We start from the raw sequence: 21,683 nt of genomic DNA, 5'->3' as shown, positions 1-21,683 counted from the left end.
CCCCCTCCCCGTTCAGCCTCCAGCAATTATAGCATGCCTCTTTAAACAATGACTTGAATAGACAATGGTGGCATAAATTCTATTTGTCTTTTGCACACACACACAAACTATAGGTGTTTTTCTGTAGTGACTCTTCCAAAAGCTGGTGACAGGCAGAACCAAATATTAGAACCCAGCCCCATAGATAGTGCATAAAGGTCACAAAGCTTCCATAGTTATTTTTCTCTTAATAGAAAAGATCTCAGAATTTCCCCTGGACAAAGTGAAGGTGAGCTTTAGATATATGCCCTCACCTTGTTTGCTTTAAGCTCAGGTTCAAGTTCTCCTGGTGGCTGTCATCTTGATTATTCTCAATTCTTCCCTCCTGTTTGGCTTTTACCCACAAAGTTGGGTGCTTGCCCTCACACCTTAATCTGCTCGGTACCCAAGGACCTCTCTAGGGTTGGTGAGACACCGGCTCTCTATTAGAGTGATGAGACCTCTTAAAAATTCTCTCTCCTCCCCGCTCTACCTCTCCTGAAGAACAGGAATTCCCCTCCCTGGTTCTGGGATCCTTTCTCCATCAGTGATCTGCTGGTATTTCACTTGGTCTTACCTGTCAGGCTGCAGGGAACTGCAGTTTTGACTGAGTCTGTATTTAAGATGGATTCTCACCTGTTCGGGGCTGTCAGCTGGGGTGGCTGGGACACCTGGGCTTTCATCCCAGGCTTTTTCACAGCACGACGATCCCCAGGTTTCAGGAGGGTGAGGATGGAAACTTCCAGACATTCAGAGGCTGGGCTGGAGAAGTCTGCCTCATCTCTGTGGCATTCTGTCAGCTAAAACGGGTCATGGAGGCAGCCCCAGCTCCAGGGCTGGAGAAATAGACCTCTCTGCTCCATAATTAATGGACGTGTTTAATCTGCCCCCTCCCTTACTCTCTGTCTTCTTCAGCTGAAAATGGTGATCTTCTCAATATCCTGAACTACTGACTCACTTGGAATTCCCTGGTACTCAGCTTTTATATCTTCCCTTGGTGTAGGGTCCTAAGCTAGGGCTTCAAGATTTAGCAAATAAAAATATAAGATACGATAACATTTTTTTAGCATAAGTATGTCCCATGCAGTATTGGGAACATGCTTACACTAAAAACCAGAAACCCTCTTTTCAGCTGAGTCTCCCAGGGGCTTGAATGAGGAAGCTTGAGATGGTATTGCTCTAACACTGTGGGTTTTCACAACCCCCACCACCCACTTCTCTTTCCACTGCCTTAAATAAGACGGCCCCTCTAACTCGGGCTCCCAGGGCTTGGAGTTTCTAACCAAACTGTAGATCAGCGCACACGCTTTTCCTGCCATGAAATCCAACTGGCACATCTCAGTGCTTGCACCAAAGCCTGACATTCCAACACCAGACTCCTTTCTCTTGGATCCCAAGAGTGAATCGTGCAGTATAGAGTGAGAGATTTTGCAAAGAGTGAGTCGTGCAGGAGGAATTTCTTAGTAACTTGGGGAAGGGAGAAGCTTATTTTTCTCATTTTTTGGTTAACTTTTGTGAATTAGTCACTTTAGTATTTACACTAAGGAGAAAACACGATATTCTTGTAATCACCTCCGCTTGGCTCACGGGCAGTTCTCACGGTCACTGCATCTGCCTCATGGGTCTCTAAATGGCCGGTAGATATATGACTCTGAAGATCATGCAGCCAAACCCATCTCTTCTGTCTGAAAATAAAATCTTACTACGATCTACAGTTCAAAGATCACTGTATATTGATGGGTGGCTATTTTTAACCTGTTAGTACCACAGTCAAATAATAAAAACGGATCTGTAGCTGATTTTTATTAAAATTAGTATTTATCAACCTGATAGTCAATTCAGGTTGACTGAATTGATGGTCAGTTTCATTCATAACATCAACTTCATTATTTCTAGTTGTTGAGGAGCATGGATGTGAAATCTACCGATATTGTCAGCCTAATCCTCCATGTTGTTTAAGAGCTGAGCACTTTGGTTCAACCATTTCTGTTGTTGTCATTTGTCTTAATAGCTTTAGCTGCTGATATGATTTTATAAACTTGCACATTTAGAACTGAAAACTGTCTTTGCAGAACTAGTCATCTCTCTTAAATTGCAGCAAGCTCTTTGTGGTGTGTTTGAAGTCAGGGACACATACCCAGAAAACATGACATCTTCTCTACTCTGTAATCATCTTCTTAGTGTGGTCTCTGCTCAGCAAATAGTCTTGCCTGATTAATAATGATGCTGACTCTGAAATTCCTCTGATTTGATGGAAAATAGCCTTTGCTGAGATGCCTCTGTAAGGCTGGGATTCAGAGATGTCTACCAAACTATGGCATCGTATTGATAAGTTAACGTTAGATTTACGGTCGATGGATCTGATCAGTTTCACATAAATAAAAGAATAAATCCATGCAGATTTTATACTGTGGCAAAGATCAAGAGACACCCCTTCTTGCCATCTGAGTTGCTGCAAACCTCTTGAAATTGTAATTTTAAAATTTTTGTGTTTTAAACTTGATTCAGGTCCTTCCTTGGCTTTATAGTATATAAATCCTAAAGACTGTTCAAAGACCTGCCTGTCAGGATGCCTTTCAAGACAAGGGTCCTAAGACATCAGTGGGCCCTTTTCAAGGAGCATGACTGATGGGACTTGTTTGCCTCCTGCATCCTTACTCCAGGGAACACCTCTCTCCTCTCTGCTTCACCCTCTTCTTCATGTCTTATTGATGGTGGGGGTCCGCAGACAGGATGCCTCTTGAATGGGAGTCGTGAGAGCTTAGTCATTCTCCCAGGCACCACATTCAGCCATGAATTTCTCTTCTCAGGGCTCTTTTAAACACGGGCTGGGGGGGCCATGGGACCTGTGGTTATTTCTCAAAAGCCACAGGAGGCTTGAATTTTTCTCGTCCCTCATCTTCTTTGGGACGTCTTCTCTTAAATACACAACACGCTGCTTCCCTTTATGAAAAACTGGAATTTGGGCAATGGGAGGGTTGAAAAGAGAATGGAGGTGGGAGAGAGAGCCTAAGAATACCACAAGGACCCGGTGGAGAGAGGAGGACGGGAGGGATTCCAGAGGAGAGCCCCCCACCCCCCCAGCGGTTCCTGCTTTTCAACTCCTTTCAACCATATTTTTGCCCACTCCCTCCTCCCTCGTTGTACCCTCCCAGAGACTTTTGTGGCGTCTTGGTCTTTAACCACCGGACACATTCTGCTCTTTTGTTTTTATTCTCCCAGCGCCCACCCCCCTCTGCCCCCTACTGTGTTTCCTGATAGAAATCTCACTCATGCATTTCCTTTCTGATTTCAATGGCTTACTTTGTCTTCCCTCTTTTTCTGCCTTCAGTCTTTCTTTTCTCTTTTTTTTCCACCCACCCCCGTCTCTGCCTCTGGTCCCCAAGAGAAACGACCCCCGTCCCGCTGGGACAGGATGATGGTGCTGTTGAGAGTTCCCAGTGCCGGCTCGCCCCACATCTGTGCAGCTTTTGTCGGCGCTCAGGAGGATTTGGAATGGTCTGCTGGCAGCGTCAGGGAGACTAATGGGAAATGAGGTCCAGAGGGAGAGAGGCCACGGGGAGGTGGGGGGGACAGCAAAGGGGATTTGGATGGCTCGGTGTGGGAAGCAAATTAAAGGATGCGTGTGACAAAAGACACATCATATATAATACAAGCGCGATGGTGATGATACAATTGCATGGGTTCCTGGAAGAGCCTCTGGGATGAGCACTGACTGGGCAGTCGATTTGAAGTTTGGAAGGTTTGACTGCTTACCCCGCTGTCACTTTTTCAACGTTGGGAAATTTGTGAAGTTTTGCTTCTCTTTTGAATTCCCTGTCCCGCATCCGAAAACTAATGTGTTTCTGCCCACAGTGTATTTTTCTTTCCCCTTTATTTTTCAGACCATTTCTCAGATAACATAGCTTTTTTTTTTTTTTTTTTTTTTTGTTTTAATCCATGTTCCTTTTATGGATCTTTCTCTCTTAGGAAAAAAAGTGTGATATTGGCCAGGATCCAAGTGGATTTTTAAATGTTATTCATTCATTCAAAAAGTCTGTCCCATACACTTTTAAACAGAAATATTATTGTAATAATCACTGCTCATCTTTATTGTTCTGAGTGCTTTATGTGTATTTATGTATTTGATTCTTACAACAAGCCCACAAGGTAAGTTCTCTTATCTCTACTTGACAGGTGGTAAAACTGAAGTGTAGTAAAGCTGGATGACTTGCAAAAGCTCATCCATGATATAAGATATGGTCTCTGCTGTGCATATTCCTAAAACTCAGTAAGAGAAATAAAGCATGGATAAACAACCACAGTTCAGGGTAGTTTGAAATGAATATCATATACAGGATTCTACTGATAACTGGCATCTATGGAAGGGCGATCACCTTCTGAAACGTTCATGGAGAAATCTGTACCTATAGCCCCTCAATAGAGATTCAGTAGTTGCTTCCTAGTGCAAGTCAGCTGGGGGCTGAACTGTAGGTGTTTTAGTAAACCCTAGGGAGACAGAAAGCCAAGACTTCTATTCAGGGAACAGTCAGGAATTCTCTGCTGATAATTTAATGGCATTCCTTCCAGTTCCTTAGGGGAGATGCATAGTATCCACAATCAGAACATATGCACACATGGACAAACAAAGCCCAAACCCAAATGTTCCCCCATTGATCTATTTGAAGGAATTCCATCCTTATTTTCTCTTTCTCCTGTTCTTTACCTATGGCTGAGGCTGAAATTAACTTTTCCAAAAATCACAGTTGCCACTTTTCACATGTCTTTTTTTCTTTCAAGGGAATATACTTGTGGTCTTTGTCAATGGTTTTTGTTTTTCTGGACGTGCTCCCACCTCCAAATCACTCATGCTACGAATCTACACAGGGCACTATTAGACAGCATGACGCACTGTTTTTGTTCCAAGAAAACGTAATTTTTATTGTTTGCAAAATGTAATTCTGCTCATGTACATTTTTGTACAAAATTCCTTTTTATCTTTGAATCGAAGTGTAGCTGATTCACAGTGTTGTGTTAATTACTGCTATACAACAGAGTGACTCAGTTTTATGTACCTGCACACACACACATATTATTTCATATTCCTTCCCATTAATGCTTCTCGCAGTATACTGAACACAGTCCCTGTGCTATACAGTAGGACCTTGTTGTTTATCCATACTGTATCTGTCAGTTTGCATCTGCTAATCCAAACTCCCAATTCACCCCTCTCCCAGCGCTCTCCTCCTTGGCAACCGCCAATTTATTCTCTGTGTCCCTGATTCAGTCTGTTTCATGCATAGGTACGTTTGTGTCACGTTTTAGATTCCACATAGCAGTGATAGCTTGATACACTATTAAAAATAGCTCCCGTTAGGTCACTGGAGACACACATAGGGAGGGAAAGCCCAGTTCTGTCTCAGACTCCACCTGGCATTCATCCTCTGTCCTTTCTTCTCCTAAATCTTGCCGTCAGTTAAGTCCATCTTTCCAGAGTCCATCTTTCTAAACCCTTTAATTGAAGTTTCTTTGGGTATTAATTAAGAGCAAAAAGATACATCTTGTTTTAGTATCAGCACCTCTGTCAAGGACGGAGGATTGGAGAGGAAGGAGGAGACGATAAACAGCTCCAGGCGTGCCTGACTCCCAGATAAGAGAATCAGCTCTGGAATCCTGCTGGCTTGGCTTCATTTATAGTGATTCTTGTCAGGAGTTTGAGGAACAAGCTTCTTTTCTTTGTCTCACTTTTTTAGCACAGATGAAACTGCTTTATCATCCTCGCACTGCACGGAGGCATGGACCCTGGAGTCTGCGGACCCACTGTGGTTGCAGCTCTGAGAGCACCAGGTGACAGTGCTGAGGAAATGAGATGAGACCCCTCAGTTCAGCTCAGTTCAGTTGCTCAGTCATGTCCGACTCTTTGCGACCCCATAAATTGCAGCACACCAGGCCTCCCTGTGTTATGCCCAAGTCGCGAAATCTCTCAATGACCACCAGGAAGCCGGTATCCGATGCAAAAGCAAGAGAGTTTTTATTATCAAGCTCGAGCTGGGGCTCCCACCGTTACTGACACAGTGGCTAAGGAGAGGAGCCCGAGTTTTGGGTTACACTGCTTATATAGGGAATATTCAGGTGAAAGGGTAACAAAGGGGGTGTTCAGGCTGAAGGACTACTGATTGGTTACCCTCTTCTATAGGGTTGTGTGTGGATTTCTGATTGTTTTTTTTTTTTACTTCCACGGTAAATCATTACTTCCAAGGTAAATCACAAATTCTTGAACTTGAAGTCAGGAGGTTTAACCTAAAGGTTGATTGGCTCCTGCATAGCGGGGCAGGTTTAGGCAATATCCAAAGTCTAAGTCTGTTTGCCCGGTACCTTTGCAAAATGGAGCTCTTTTACAAGATGGAGTAGCTTAGGCTCTTCATTCCCCCCTTCTCAAGGATCCAAGACAGACCCAATCATGGGTCTGTGGTTAGCTTTATATTGTCTTTTACCGGGGGTGGGTTTGGTAGGGCTGCATATTGGGACCTAAGCACCCTAAACTGTACCATGTTGATGTGGCCTTTGATAAAGTTTATCAACTTGTTTAGTAGACACGGTCTGAAGGTGAATAGCAAGAGTAAAATGATCAGGGGCCCAGCCAGAGAAGATATGAGAGTCGTGAGCCGGGGAGATGAACTGAACCAGGATTCAAACCAATTTTGAGACATTTCTCTTTCTCTTTTTTTCTGATTCAGCCCTTCTCTTATCTTGGCCAGGGACTCCCTGACTACCCTCGAGTGATTCACATAAAAACAACGTTTTTCCCCTAACACAGCACCTAGGCCCCCTGAGAGACTTCACACTCAAGATACTTCTTGGGAATTGGGGCGGAGGTCTCTTTCTTCTGTAACTTCTTCCTGCTGTGCATGGGTGTAGGCCTGCCTAGCAGAGCAGAAGTCTCTCTCTACCTGATCTAAGTTGGGGTTTTCCACATCTGAAACCAGCTTCTACCCTTGCAGTAACAACAGTTTAGTTGGCCTGTCTCAGAGATGAAATAGACAAGGGCCAAACAGGAGACCTAACAGGATGGTCATCTCTGGTCCCCAGAAACAGAAGGCAGCATTTGGGGTGAGGGTTGCAGGGTTTGTGACCCCTTCTGATTGGTTGGTGGTGAGGCAACAGGGCTGTGCTCCAGGAATCTTATGTTCAGTCTGAAGTTAGCATCTTCCACCTGGGTGGGGGCTCAAAGACATTGTTAAGCATATTTCTTTGAGTAGGAACCAGGACTCTGGAGGCTGTACCAACCTTTGATTGTTTCTGGTTTTGTATCCCTTCTCTTCCCTGATTAGCAATTATTTGAAACCACGATTTGGAGTTCAGGAAAGGTCAAGGAGGCTGAACAAAGTCTATATCCTGCAGATAAGAAATGGAGAACACAGAACCGATCTGTACCCCAGAGCCCCACAGAGTCCCGCTCAGTTTTAATTTGGGGGGAACTAGGCAACTATGACTGTGATAACTTCCTGTCAAAATGGGGCATAGGACTGCCACAGCTTGGAGTATAGACACTGAACTGGAAGTATTTCTGAGTTCCAAGTTCTAGATCTGAGTCTTGTATGATTAAAATCCTAATCCCTTGGTCTGCCACTTTGGTGTAACAGACCCAATTAGAAGTAGTTGGAGGAGTGATAACTGGAATTTAGTAGACAAAATAAATCTCATTTCTTTTTAGAAGAATAGGTCTGAAACCCAGTCTGGACCTGGCACTTCAGGGAGACTTGTAGCCATGTAGCCAGTTGCCTAGTTTTATAAAAAGTAAGGTTACTAGCTTCCAGCAGACATTGTTTTGAAAATGGTGGCATCTAAGCCTGACACGACTCAGAAAACTCAAGTGTTTAGCGATATGAGGTCTAATCTGGAAGTACACCCGTAGCATCACCTAGTTATTTCCCAGGATATCTGAACCATAGCTACTCTATTTTGACTTTTAACTGTAAACTTTTCCTTAATAGCCAAAGCAGATTTCACCGTTAATGACGTCAGTGTTTCTCTAGGTACGAGAAGATGCAAGAATTGGGATTCGTAAAATCTTCTCCTGAAAAGATCTAACTATCTGAAGGCCTGTTCTGCCAGTTTTTTCCAGAGCACAGAGTGCCTCATTTCTGATTTTCACCCTGAACTCCTTTCAGGGGCGTTGAAAGTCAGCAGTTGCAGCGGCCATGATTTAATCTTTGCAGATGCAGATGGCGAGTGTCAGTCTTCAGTTGGCAGAGCCCCTTTTGCTCATAAACTTGACCATGATTTTGAGGGGGCGCATTTCATGACCATTTTATCCCATGGTGCTGAGAGTGTCCATTCTCAGATTTGGCAAAGATTCTGTTGACAGGCCACTCAATGTGCTGTTACTGGACTAGGCCATAAAACAGTATCCAAAATTCTCTGGACCACCTGTCTTACTAGCTTCTTGGTCCAGGAAAATATTCCCTCTTGTTGCTTCTTGCCATATCTAGAGTTACACTGTTACCATCATCGATCTCATATGGGACTATATATTATTCTATTAGAGGCCTCACACATATATTTGACAGTGTAAGAAACAGCAATTTTGTAAACAGGTGAAATACAAATAACACAGCCAGCAGTATTAGTAAAGTCACAAGTAAGACTTTTGTTAAGAACTTTCATTAGATGTAGCCTAGTATATCTCAGGTCATCTGCACAGTGACCTGAATATGACTATAATTTTTTAAGTAAATTTTCTCAGGGCCAACCAGTTGGAGTCTGGTAGTAGAGAAATTTACCAAGGTAACCCAGAACTAGATACAGGTAATTGGCCACAAACCCAACAATTGGATTGATTTTGAAACTAGCATAGGATCAGGCCTATGATAGAAAAGCATTTGACTTATATGCAAAGGTCTAAGAAGTCAAGAAAACATAAATGATCATACAAATCAGGTCCAGCATCTCGGGGAAGCTGTCTCCCTCTGATGTCATCGTCTTCTCATCCTGGTGTAGTGTAGTTTTTCTGATAAAAAAGTCCTTCCATCCATGTTGGAGACAGTCCCTTAATAAATGTCTTTTTCCAGTCCTGGTTGCAGGTCATGAGGCATCTGATCTTCATCCAAAGATGGATTACTGAGATAAGCTTCAGACACAAACTTAGGGTGTTCTTCAAGAATTCAGTTAAATTTTACATTAATATCACATAACAGCAAAGAACTACCTAAGAGATGAGTCTTACTAGATGCAGACCTCTATTAACTGGTATTAACATTTTGAAATATCTTTTTCTCCTTAAAGTTACCCTTATTTTTACTAAATATAACCAAATTAAGGCTAGTTTGTTTGCAAAATAGGTCTGTTTTCACTAATTTTGGTCTGATGATTTTTATAACCATAATTGATTATAGGCTTTTTATTTTGCTGAAACATTTATAGAGTCTCAGACTGAACTTTTAAAATAAAACAGGTCTGGGAAACTCACACCAACGGGCTTATCACAGATTTTGCCTAACAAATCTAGGTGAATTCTTCCCTTTTTAAGGTCTCAAAAATTTCTTGAGATGTTTGTACCCATGAGATAACCTTCCTAACTCATTTGATAAACTTACTGGAAACCTAAGAACTTCCAATTTTTGGAGGAGTCAGATAGAAAATATAATTGTTTTGTTTATAATGTTTAATTTTACCAAAGTATTGTCATAATTAGTTTGAGAGGAAGATTTTCCCTACTCCCTGAAAACATAAGATTCAAACCCATAATTTTTCAGATAGAAACCATAAAAGTTATAAGCATATTTGCTGGTTCATTCAGTCCTTTTGTTAACTTTTGTGAAGTCATCAGGTTTTCCATTAAAATACCAGGACATATCAGAATGTTAAAAACTCCATATAATTTCTAGGATATCTGTATTAGTTATTTTACCATACATTATAACATGAGCGGATTTATTACTCATTTGATACTCTTTTCCATGTAATTTAACCAACCAAATAAACACAGTTTAATATCTCTCTTTGGGATGTTCCAGGGGCCCTCTGAAGCATCCCAAAGTTAGCTAGAGATCAGAAGAACTTCAAAAGAATTCTATTTAGGAAGTTTTATCAAAAAAATCAGTTAAAAGGGTTTAGAACATTTGGTCAGATTTTAAGTTATGCCAATCTGGAGAGAACTATTTTAGATGGATATTTCTAAAGAATAATTATTCTTAATATAGTTTATATAAAAGCTCATATCTCATTTATATTTTTTAGAAGTTTTTTTTTTTCACTTAAGGTAATTTCCTTGTTGACAAAGTTGTAACAGATATAATATTTAACTTATATTAAACCTAGGTACAATGAAAATATTTTACTTAATGTTAATTACTCTAAGACATGTCTATATTAAATAGGTCAACAAACAAACGTTAATATCAGCTATTTAACATTGAATATTTCCCAGTTCACATGAACCTGGAATTTATTGTTTAATTTAGAATTACTTGATTTGTAAGCGCTTATCTTTTTTAAGCCAAATAAATAGAGCTCATAGACAAATTAACCTCAAAAATATTACCCAGAGACAGAGACATACCAAGACACATTTAGACAGACACAGTGCAAATCTAGCTTCAAGTCTTTTTTTTTTTTTTTTTCAGTGTCAGGAGTTAGAGATGGTTGAACCCAGGTCTCCCATAGTACAGGCAGATGCTTTAACCTCGGCTCCACCAGGGAAGCCCTTAAATACAAGAATACAGTCCCTCAGAAAACCTCCTATAGAGACACAGAACTTCAGATCTAAGTACTAACATCAAAGATTTCAAGGGAGGAAAGGAAGCTAGGTTGAAAAAGGAAGGGGGAGGAGGCTTATTAGTTCCATATTCCTTATCAGGATCTCATGCAGATGGTTACTATGGTGCCTGGCCAGGGTGGGCGGTTTCAATCAGTGTGCTTCCCCTAACAATTCCCCCCTGCAAGATGGGGTATAGCGGCGCCGTTGGTTCAGTTTTCCTAGGTTTCTTCAGATTCTCTCCCACCCGTGTCACCAACACCCGGGTGGTAGAAAGTTCCTGTTGAGGCAAAAAAGATGTTACCCAAGGAGGGGGGTGTACTATGATATTTTCCCACGCTATGATATAGGGGACTTGGTCAAGGTGTCCAGCCTGTGGTCACAGGATGATATCTTGGACTCGGTGCACAGTTTCCAAGTCAAACGTGCCTTCCGAAGGCCAGCCCACCTGGAATTATGGCCATTCAGTGCTGCAAAAAAGTAATTAGTTTGTCTTTCTTAATTTTAACACTGAGGTCACGAGCGCGCTTCTTGACCTCCTTAAAATGCTCAGTCATCAGAGATAGAGGAGTAGGGCTAGATTGACGTTGCCCCATCGTTCCTGAATCAATCAAGCATTGGTAAATTAACACAAACAACACAGACAGACAGACAGACAGAAAAAACAAACCTTCATGAGTCCAAAGGCAAACTGAAAGTAGGACCACAGCCTCCGGCCGTTCAGCGGGAGCGACCCGCTATTGTCAACAGAGTACAGGGGCACTCCATCCCCTTTGTCAACAGAGAACAGGGGCTCTCCATCCCCTTCGGGAGGGTCAGGGACGTCTCCCAACGACCCCCACCGGTGATCCATCAGTGCGTCTGCCTGAGTCATATACCGGTCTCAGAAAACAGGCCTTATCAGAAACAGCAGAAAAAACTTACCGGTTACAGATAAGTCTCTGGATCGGTCTTCCCGGGAAGCCGATGGGAGATCCCGGACGAGCCCCCAGATGTTATGCCCAAGTTGCAAAATCTCCCAATGACCACCAGGGAGCCAGTATCCGATGCAAAAACAAAAGAGTTTTTAGTATCAAGCTCAAGCTGGGGCTCCCACCGTTACTGACACAGTGGCTAAGGAGAGGAGCCCCGAGTTTTGGGTTACACTGCTTATATAGGGAATATTCAGGTGAAAGGGTAACAAAGGGGGTGTTCAGGCTGAAGGACTACTGATTGGTTACCCTCTTCTATAGGGTTGTGTGTGGATTTCTGATTGTTTTTTTTTTTACTTCCACGGTAAATCATTACTTCCAAGGTAAATCACAAATTCTTGAACTTAAAGTCAGGAGGTTTAACCTAAGGGTTGATTGGCTCGTGCATAGCGGGGCAGGTTTAGGCAATATTCTAAGTCTGTTTGCCCGGTACCTTAGCAAAATGGAGCTCTTTTACAAGATGGAGTAGCTTAGGCTCTTCACCTGTCCATCACCAACTTCCAGATTTCACTCAGATTCACGTCCATCGAGTTGGTGATGCCATCCAGCCATCTCATCCTCTGTCGTCACCTTCTCCTCCTGCCCCCAATCCCTCCCAGCATCAGAGTCTTTTCCAACGAGTCAGCTCTTCACATGAGGTGGCCAGAGTACTGGAGTTTCAGCTTTAGCATCATTCCTTCCAAAAGAAATCCCAGGGCTGATCTCCTTCAGAATGGACTGGCTGGGTCTCCTTGCAGTCCAAGGGACTGTCAAGAGTCTTCTCCAACACCACAGTTGAAAAGCATCAATTCTTTGGCGCTCAGCTTTCTTCACAGTCCAACACATCCATACATAACCACATGAAAAACAATAGCCTTGACTAGACGGACATTTCTTGGCAAAGTTAATGTCTCTGCTTTTCAATATGCTATCTAGGTTGGTCATAATTTTCCTTCTAAGGAGTAAGCATCTTTTAATTTCATGGCTGCAGTCACCATGTGCAGTGATTTTGGAGCCCCAAAAATAAAATCTGACACCGTTTCCACTGTTTCCCCATCTATTTCCCATGAAGTAATGGGGACCAGATGCCATGGTCTTAGTTTTCTGAATGTTGAGCTTTAAGCCAACTTTTTCACTCTCCTCTTTTACCTTCATCAAGAGGCTTTTAGTTCCTCTTCACTTTCTGCCCTAAGGGTGGTGTCATTTGCATATCTGAGGTTATTGATATTTCTCTTGGCAATCTTGGTTCCAGCTTGTGGTTCATCCAGCCCAGTGTTTCTTATGATGTACTCTGCATATAAGTTAAATGAGCAGGGTGACAATATACAGCTTTGACATACTCCTTTTCCTATTTGGAACCAGTCTGTTGTTCCGTGTCCAGTTCTAACTGTTGCTTCCTGACCTGCATTTAGGTTTCTCAAGACCCCTGCTGCCTAAATATTTGTGCAGTTGTTACCAAATGCAAGGCTGTGTGCCTAACATGCAATGAGGCCAAAACAAATGGAAACATCAGAGTTTGGAGCAGAGAAAGGTTCATTGCAGGGCGAAACAAGGAGAACAGGTGGCTTGTGTCCCCAAACCTCGAACTCAGAGGGTTTCAACAAAGTATTTTTAAAGGCCAGGTGAGGGAGAGGCATTGCAGAGTATATGATCAGCTCATCTGATGGTGAGGTCATGGTAGTGTCACAGAGGTTAACATTATCAATCCTTAGGAGCCAGTAGGTCTGGGGGCTCATGATCATCAGTTAACTTCTTCCATTTGTTGGTGGTTTCAGCATCTGTAAAACAACTCAGAAATGTGCATCAGATACTATTTTCTAGGTGCTCCAAAGAGGAGCTATGTAGGAGGGGTCTGTCCCCAGGAGAAGTCCCCATAGCGTCCTGCTTGGTTACACGATTATCAGTAATGGTGGGAACAGACACTGGTGAGGCCACTGCTCATGTTCATGGAATTCCTTGCAAAATGAATGGCTTTGCTGAAGATGACAGGAGCTCTCTAAAGGGACCATTAGGCTCTGTAAGCATGCTCCTGACCTTGTGGAGTCTGCCTCGTCCAAGACTGAATAGGCCTGGAGCACTTGGTTCTCAGAACACTGAATTGGAGTCAACACTTTTCAAATGTAAGTGGGAGCCAAGGCACCCTTTTCTATCACCTTCCCTCATTGATGTTCCAGCACCTTAACTTAATGTAACCTGCTGTGTTATGTCAGAGAATAGAACGCTTAATTATACCTAAACATTACACATTGCATGTAGTGTCCCAGCTACTGTTTTAAGCACACTTTTTTGTATTAACTTATGAAACCTCATAACAAACCTATGCGATAAATACTATTATTAATTGTAATTTATGTGTGCAGTAATCAAGGGACTGAGAAATAAAATGAACTTGCCTGAGATCTCATGAGGGGCAGAGATAGCTGGGATTTGGGACCAAGGATGTTCAGCACCAAAGCCCTCACTCTTAATCACTGCACTAGACTGCTTGACACTTTAGGGGGATTTCGGTGGGGCAGCGGGTGGCGGGGGTGGAGAGTTATCACTCTAGTTTCCTTAGAATCATAGGACTGAGGAACAAACACGAATGGATAAAATCTTCGTTGGACCTGTGAAACAGGGAATGTGCTAGAAGGGTAAGAAAAAGTGTTCTTACACTTAAAAGATGTAGAATAATTAAAGAGATAAGGCATACATTCAGAAAGCAAATGCACAGTACAAGGGTCGACCCCAGTGTTATGGGAGTTCAGAGATGGAGTCAAAGGTGGCCTTTTCAGAGGACCTTGTCACACACTGGGCTTTTAAAGGGTGTGTAAGATTTAGGTGAGTGTGCGTGCTCAGTCGTGTCCGACTCTTTGTGACCCTGTGGACTGTAGCCCACCAGGCTCCTCTGTCCATACGGTTTTCCAGGCAAGAATACTGGACTGGATTGCCATTTCCTCCTCCAAAGATTTAGGTGTGTGGGTAGAAAATGCTGCTCTAGATAGCTGGAGGGAGCAAGCTCTCAGAGCTGGGAGAGTCTGAGAAATATTTGGATGATCGTGCAGCTACCGATTTAGCTTATACAAAAAATAAATAAAATGGAGCCTTGAGAACAAATTGAGGTGGAGTAGTTCCAAGTGAAAGACTGTGAACTTCAATGTTTTAAATACTTGGGGAGACAGAGGTCATATGATGAATTTGAAGCCTAGAGATCTAAATGTTAGATCTTTATATGTTTTCTTAGTAACAGTCCTGCACACTCATTATGTCCCTGTCAGAGACCTATTAGGACGTGTATTTGTCAAATAGGACAAATTGGAACAAGTAATAGGACAGACATTTCAAGAGAAGATTCACCTGTCCTAAGGACCATAGATGGAAAGAAAGGAGGGGAAGTTGGTGATGTAGCTCTTGGATGACCAGGAGGATTGTGAATATCTCCCTTCTCCTTGACCAGTGACTTTTGTTTTTATTGAAAAGTGTAGTGATTTACAATGTTATGTTAGTTTCAGGTATATAGCGCAGTGATTCAGTTTTATGTGTGTGTAACGCACTCACACACACACTCACACACACACACGTATATTGAAAAGAAAATTTATCCTTATGTTATTTTTCAATACTATGAAATGGTGAGTAAACTTCCTTGTGCTATACAGTAGGTCCTTGTTTATTGATTTTATATACAGCAGTGTGTTTAGATTACTCCCAAATACCTGATTTATCCTGCCCACCTCCTTTCCCCTTTGGTAACCATAAGTTTGTTTTCTATGTCTGAGAGTCTGTTTCTGTTTTATAAATAAGTTTATTTGTATCCTTTTTTTTTTTTTTTTAGATTCCACATATAAGCAATATCATGTGTTTGTTTTTCTCTTCTGGCTTAGTTCTTATACTCTCTAGGTCCATCCATGTTGCTGCAAATAGCATTATTTCATTCCTTCTTATGACTGAGTAGTGTCCCACTGTATGTGTGTGTATATATACATAAATAAGTGAAGTGAAGTTGCTCAGTCATGTCTGACTCTTTGTGACCCCCATGGACTGTAGCCTACCAGGCTTCTCCATCCATGGGATTTTCCAGGCAAGAGTACTGGGATGGGTTGCCATTTCATTCTCCAGGGGATCTTCCTGACCCAGGGATCAAACCCAGGCCTCCCACATTGCAGGCAGACGCTTTACAATCTGAGCCGCCAGGGAAGCCCAGCATATATATATATATATACGCACCACATCTTTATCCATTCATCTGCTGACGACAGTCAGGTTGTTCCCATGTCCTGGCTATTGTAAATGTGCTGCAGTGAATATGGAGGTGCATGTATCTTTTCAAATTATGTTTTTCTCTGATTTATGCCCCGGAATGAGATTGCAGGATCATATGGTAGTTCTATCTTGAGTATTTAAAGAACCTCTATACTGTTCTCCATAGTGACTGTACCAATTTCCGTCACCACCAACAGTGTAAGAAGATTTCCTTTTCTCCACACCCTCTCTAGCATTTATTGTTTGTAGAGATTTTTGATGGTGGCTGTTCTGACTGGTGTGAGGTGATACCTCATTGTAGTTTTTATTTGCACTTCTCTAATAATTAGTGATGTTGAGCATTTTTTCATGTGTCTGTTGGCTATTTGCGTGTCATCTTTGGAGAAATATTGATATCTTCTGCCCATTTTTTTTTATGGGTTTTTTGTTTTGTTTTGTTTTGATACTGAGCTCTGTGAGCTATTTGCATGTTTTGGTTGCATTGTTGCAGATATTTCCCCTCATTCTGGAAGTTGTCTTTTCATTTTGTTTATGCTCTCCTTTGCTGTGCAAAAGCTTTTAAGTTTACTTGGGTCTCATTTATTTTTGTTTTTATTTCTATTAGCCTAGGAGACAGATCCAAAAAGATATTGCTGCGATTTATGTCAGAGTGTTCTGCCTGTGTTTTCCTCTAGGAGTTTTATGGTTTCTGTTCTTGCATTTAGGTCTTTGATCCATTTTGAGTTTATTTTTGTGTATGGTGTTAGAGACTGTTCTCATTTCAAGTTCTTACATGTAACTGTCGAGTGTTCCCAGCACCACTTATTGAAGAGACTCTCTTTTCTCCATTGTATATTCTTGCCTCCCTTGTTGTAGATTAATTGACCATAGGTGCCTGAGTTTATTTCAGGGCTTTCTGTCCTGTGCCATTAATCTATATGCTTTTGGGCAAGTACCAAACAACTTTGATTACTGTAGCTTTGTATAGTCTGAAGTCAGTAAGCCTGACTCCTCAGCTCCATCCTTCGTCAAGATTGCTTTGGCTACCTGGGGTCTTTTGTGTTTCCATAAAATTTTTAAACTTTTTTGTTCTAGTTCTGTGAAAAATGCCACTGGTAATTTGATAGAGATTGCATTTGTTGATTGCTTTGGGTAGCATAGTCATTTTGACGTCAAATCTTCCAGTCCAAGAACACTGTATATCTTTCCGTCTGTTTGTGTGTCATTTGCTCAGTTGTGTCCAACTCTTTGCAACCCCATGGACTATAGCTTGCCAGGCTCCTTTTTCATTAATTCAGACAAACATTTAAGCCTCTGCGTGGCACCGTGCTCTATGCCAGTCACCAACGAAGGACACAGAATTGGACAGGCATCTGCCACAACTTCAAGGGGTTTTCCAGCATCTAGTTGTGGAGAGAGAGAAGACAGCAGGTGATTTTAATATGGCTTGACAAGTGTCATGATCAGTAAGGTGATTGTATATCCCTACTTGTTAGGGATACTCTGAGTTTTGATGGTTACTTATATTACCCTCCTAATTATAGGAAATAGGGTTAACATACAAAATGAGGAAACACATGGGCAGGGCATCTGATGCAATATTAAGAATGCGGTAACAGAGTGCTTTCTGGAGAAAATGTGTATCAGCTGATACCTGCAGGTAAGAAGTTGCAGGAAGGGTTTGGAGGAAAGCAGTAGTGCAGCGGGGGTGGGGGGGGGAGGTGGACATTCCAAGCAGTGTTTACAGGTTGAATTGAGTAAATTAGTGAACAAATAAGAAGTTGTGAATGTGAAAGCTCAGAATGTTTCAATTCCTGATGAAGCATCTAGAAACAACTGATGTTTATATATAACATTTCTTCCAGGTTTGAGGAGGGAAAATTTATGAAAAATAATGGGGTAGATAATGTCTTGACTTAGTGTAAGCTGCTAAGTGTTATGTCAGATAAAGAACACTTACTAATACAGTCTCTCGTAGTTTTAATGGTATGCTGTATTAGACCTTCCCAAACAACCTGTGCTAAAAGTAGTCTTTAAAGCCCACCCAATTCTCCTTTTCCTCCTTAGGTAGCCACTTAATTATTCTTAATTTATTCTATCCCTATTAATTTTATTTCTTCAGCTTGTTTCTTGAAGGCAGAGGCCATATTCTTTTTTATCTCCCATTCTCTACATATTGCCTGGTGATGATTGAGACACTGATGAGGGGGAGGTGGAGGGAGCATTTCTCTTTTGGAGGGAGAGGTGGTCTTATTATCCCTAAAACCAAATACTCTGCTCTCATTCAGCCTCCCAAAGTATTTTAATTCTGTGACTACAAATTTTTTTTTTAATGGTAATTTTTTGAACTTTTTTTTTTGATGGGCATCTTGCTTTTCCTCTTCTTTAGGACCGTCCGAGTTATTGGATATGGCAGACAGTGAAACGTGAGTGTTGCCTTCCATTGTATAGTCCAGACTGTCTTCTTGAGATCATATAAAGACGTCCTGCTTTCACTTGCCTTTATAACTGTAGAGCTAATCTTCTAAATCAAAGATTACACAGTGAAAATAGATGGTACCTGTCGTGATGATTGCATACATAACCATTGCTGGTCTTCATTTAGGACTTCCTTCAAGGGAGGTACTTCTGCACTGGTGCACCTTGAATGCCAGAGAAGTCTAATGTACTTAGCTCTTAATTACCCATCCATTTACTCTTTCTCAACAGAGGTTTATAAGCCCATTAAGCCCTAATGCCCTAAGGCATCCTTTTCGTGCAGTGAGACAGTTTCTCTATGCTAAATCTAGAATGGGACAAGTTACATGCAACCACTGGAGAACCAGGAACATAGTAGCTCCAACCATTTCCATGTTTTGTGCCTCAGAAGAGGAACCCTGGTTCAAAAACTCACCAGCTCTGCAGTTAGCCCCCAAACTGATAACATTTGTTGTCAACATTTTTATTCCCAGAGTAGCACAACAGTTACAATTCCCCAAGCAGGGACAAAGAAAGGCTGAAAACATCTAACCCTGGAAGCCAGGAGGAGCCTCTAGAGAACTGCAGTGAAATATAACAAGGATAAAGAATGGGTGGGGTGGAGTTGTGGTTGTTTAGTCTCTAAGCTGTGTCCGACTCTTTGTGACCCCATGGACTGTAGCACACCAGGCTTCCCTGTCCTTCACTATCTCCCCGAGTTTGCTCAAACTCATGTCCATTGAGTCAGTGGAGTGGAGAAGGGCTAAGGAAACTGGAAGGAGGAAAAGTAGGAGGGGTTTAGCCATGAGTCGCAAGGAAGAAACCATCCATTGCTATGGGAGCTTGTTCACATACCGCACATCCCGTCGGCAAGGTCGTCATTCACCCTAGCTTGGCATTAAGTGTCTTTCCAATTTCAGACTCAGGATGGGAACATCCTCCTCTCTCTGCTGTCTGTGGGGGTTGGAGAAATAGTCACTTTACCGTGGCTATTCCCCATCCTGAGTGGGCTGACCTCAGGCCTGCCGCTACCCGGAGGTGACTTGGGCTGCTGAACTCTCCCAGAGTTCTTACTGTCCCTCCCAGATATCCTCTGGGTCTGCCCCTCCCCTTCCACTCACAAGGAATCAGCAGGTCGGGCAGAGTGGGTGTCTCCTGGGTCTTTGAAGTCAAGGCCCAGGAGATGGTCTTCCCGGGGCCAGGTGGTCTACCGAGCCCTGCGATGTGGTGCTCTGTGCTGCTCCTGTGTGTACTTCATCTCATGTCATTCTGGCTGTGTCCTGATGTCTGCGGGACATAGCTGGAATGTCTACGCTGAGTGGCTGCACACTGTCCAGACATGTCTACGCACATCAGTCTATTTCAGAGTGCCACTGAAGATTACTTACATCAGACTGTAGTCATTTAAAACAAAATCACTCAACCTACCTAACCAGCCAACACTGTTTGAAAAAGAGGCTGGAGTCAGATGTTATGGTGAGATGATGACCAACTCAAGGTACTTTTAGGACCCCCGTCAGCCACCTCCCCTGTCCGTGCCCTGCAACTGTGGTCTCAAGCATAGGTGGGAAAGTGGCCAGGGGGCACAGAAGGTCAGCAGCAGGGGTAAGAGGCGACCCTCACTTCCCTCCCTGCTCCCTTTCCCCACCCCCACTCCCGCCTCCAGCCCTTTACCCATTTCATCTCTGATTTAGGGGTGAGACTGCACTGCACAAGGCAGCCTGCCAGCGGAACCGGGCCGTGTGCCAGCTTCTGGTGGACGCAGGAGCATCTCTGAGAAAGACGGACTCCAAGGTAACTTGATGAGTGAGTGCAGGCATCCTCCCCCAGGGCAGGATCTCTGGCTCCATTGCCTTGGAGCAAAGGCATCCTTTCTGTACTTATGGAAGTGCCTGGGGCTTTGGAAAAAGGAGGACAAAATAAAGTGTTTCATTTAGAGAAACTGCAGTTTAAATGTATAAGCACAAAGGGAGGGTGTGTGCTTGTCCAAGGGGCTTCATAGACCTCTGAACACTCTGACCTCAGGACTCAAGGGGAGAGAGAGGCAGAGAGAAGAGTTAATAGAGATCAACCCCATAGAGTAATTTGCTATGATGATCTGAGGTCATGGTCATGGTTGGCTCTGAGTTTTAAAGCACCATCTAAGAAAGGACAAGCCACTTAACTGTAGCAGGTTACAGAGAAGAATTTTAATAATAAGTGAGGACTTTATTAAGTATGTGCTAAGTAATCTAAGTTTGGTGTCAATGAATGTAGACAAGAAACAGGTAACTTAGAAGCCTACTGATGACTTCAGAATTGCTCATCACTTAAATGAATCTAATGGGAGCTGTGTGTGGTTATCACTCTGGAGTTTCCTCCAACTGCAGTACATTGTGATATAGCTTTCTCTCTGATATGGACCTTTCTGTCCTTTCTGAACCAGTTTCAGTGCTTGATTCTTTATTTCCCTTGTGACCCACCAGATCCTTGCCCTCTGAGGTCCCTGGCTGTCTTAATTTTGATAAATCTAGACTATTGAATTCATTAAGCCGGTCTTCATTTCTAGCGGATCTATTACCTGTCTGGTTAGCTAACTGGGTGTAAGATTCCAAATGGCAGATAATTACTCACTGTGATATACTTCCCAGATGATATTTGCATTCAAGTGCTTTGATGTATAACCTTAGTGAGAGGCACAACCCAGGGAAGCAGGATCAGCAGAGGCCAAGATTTGACGTGGGCTTGGCCTTCCTTGCTAAGGCCACTCAAACACTGCAGGGCCCTCGCCTGTGCACCAGAGACTGGTCTCAACTCAGGTGGTAGAAGGGAGGAGCAAGATGAAATAGAGGGACCAGGAAGAGACTGGGCAAGAGACTTGGCCCCAGAGCAGATGGTTCTTTTTTAATCTAAGTTTCTGAATCAAATAAAGGGACTCAATGTTCCTTGATATTTCTATATTGTGTTATATATGTATGTCCTCTTTTCAAAATGCAAAGTTTTATTATTTTTATTATAAATATAGTACAGCCTCACGGAAAACTCTAGCAATGCAAAAATTGTTTAAAAAGTAAAAATTCCTAGAAATCCCACAATCTAGACCTATATGCCATTAAAATGTTAATGGTTTCTCCTCACATGTGGGTATGTCCATTTTTCTCTCTCATTTCCTACAAGTAGGTAAAGTCAAGCTATACTATATGCTATTGTATAACCTACATTTGCAGCCAACATTTTGTTTTAGAGAGCTTAGCATTTGGAATAGTAGAGCTATGCTTCATCCTTCTCAGGGATCCTCTAATTTTTTCCATTCCCTAATTTTA

At 42.4% G+C, this 21,683-nt stretch overlaps 1 protein-coding gene and 1 long non-coding RNA gene across 8 annotated transcripts in view; one reads left to right on the top strand and one right to left on the bottom strand.

The window, feature by feature from the left end:
* Positions 1-21,683, top strand: part of DGKI (diacylglycerol kinase iota) — a 513,862-nt gene that overhangs the window by 478,444 nt on the left and 13,735 nt on the right. For 6 of the 7 annotated variants that reach the window (XM_060415131.1, XM_027968850.3, XM_042248885.2 and 3 more), the window contains 2 exons: positions 18,314-18,350; positions 20,076-20,175. In XM_060415131.1, the coding sequence (XP_060271114.1) occupies positions 18,314-18,350; positions 20,076-20,175 (137 nt within the window). Of the gene's footprint in view, positions 1-18,313; positions 18,351-20,075; positions 20,176-21,683 lie in introns of those variants that run through there. The other variant, XR_009600539.1, reaches the window with a different exon arrangement.
* On the bottom strand, positions 4,912-12,242 carry LOC132659765 (uncharacterized). Its single transcript, XR_009600540.1, has 2 exons — positions 11,678-12,242; positions 4,912-9,151 (listed from the first exon to the last, which is right to left on the bottom strand). It is a non-coding gene; the product is annotated as an uncharacterized LOC132659765 (long non-coding RNA).

This window comes from Ovis aries, chromosome 4 (assembly GCF_016772045.2).
Source record: "Ovis aries strain OAR_USU_Benz2616 breed Rambouillet chromosome 4, ARS-UI_Ramb_v3.0, whole genome shotgun sequence".
NCBI classification, from domain to species: Eukaryota; Metazoa; Chordata; class Mammalia; order Artiodactyla; family Bovidae; genus Ovis; species Ovis aries.
The sequence above is the reverse complement of the archived record's forward strand: the minus strand, read 5'-3'. Positions and strand labels throughout refer to the sequence as shown.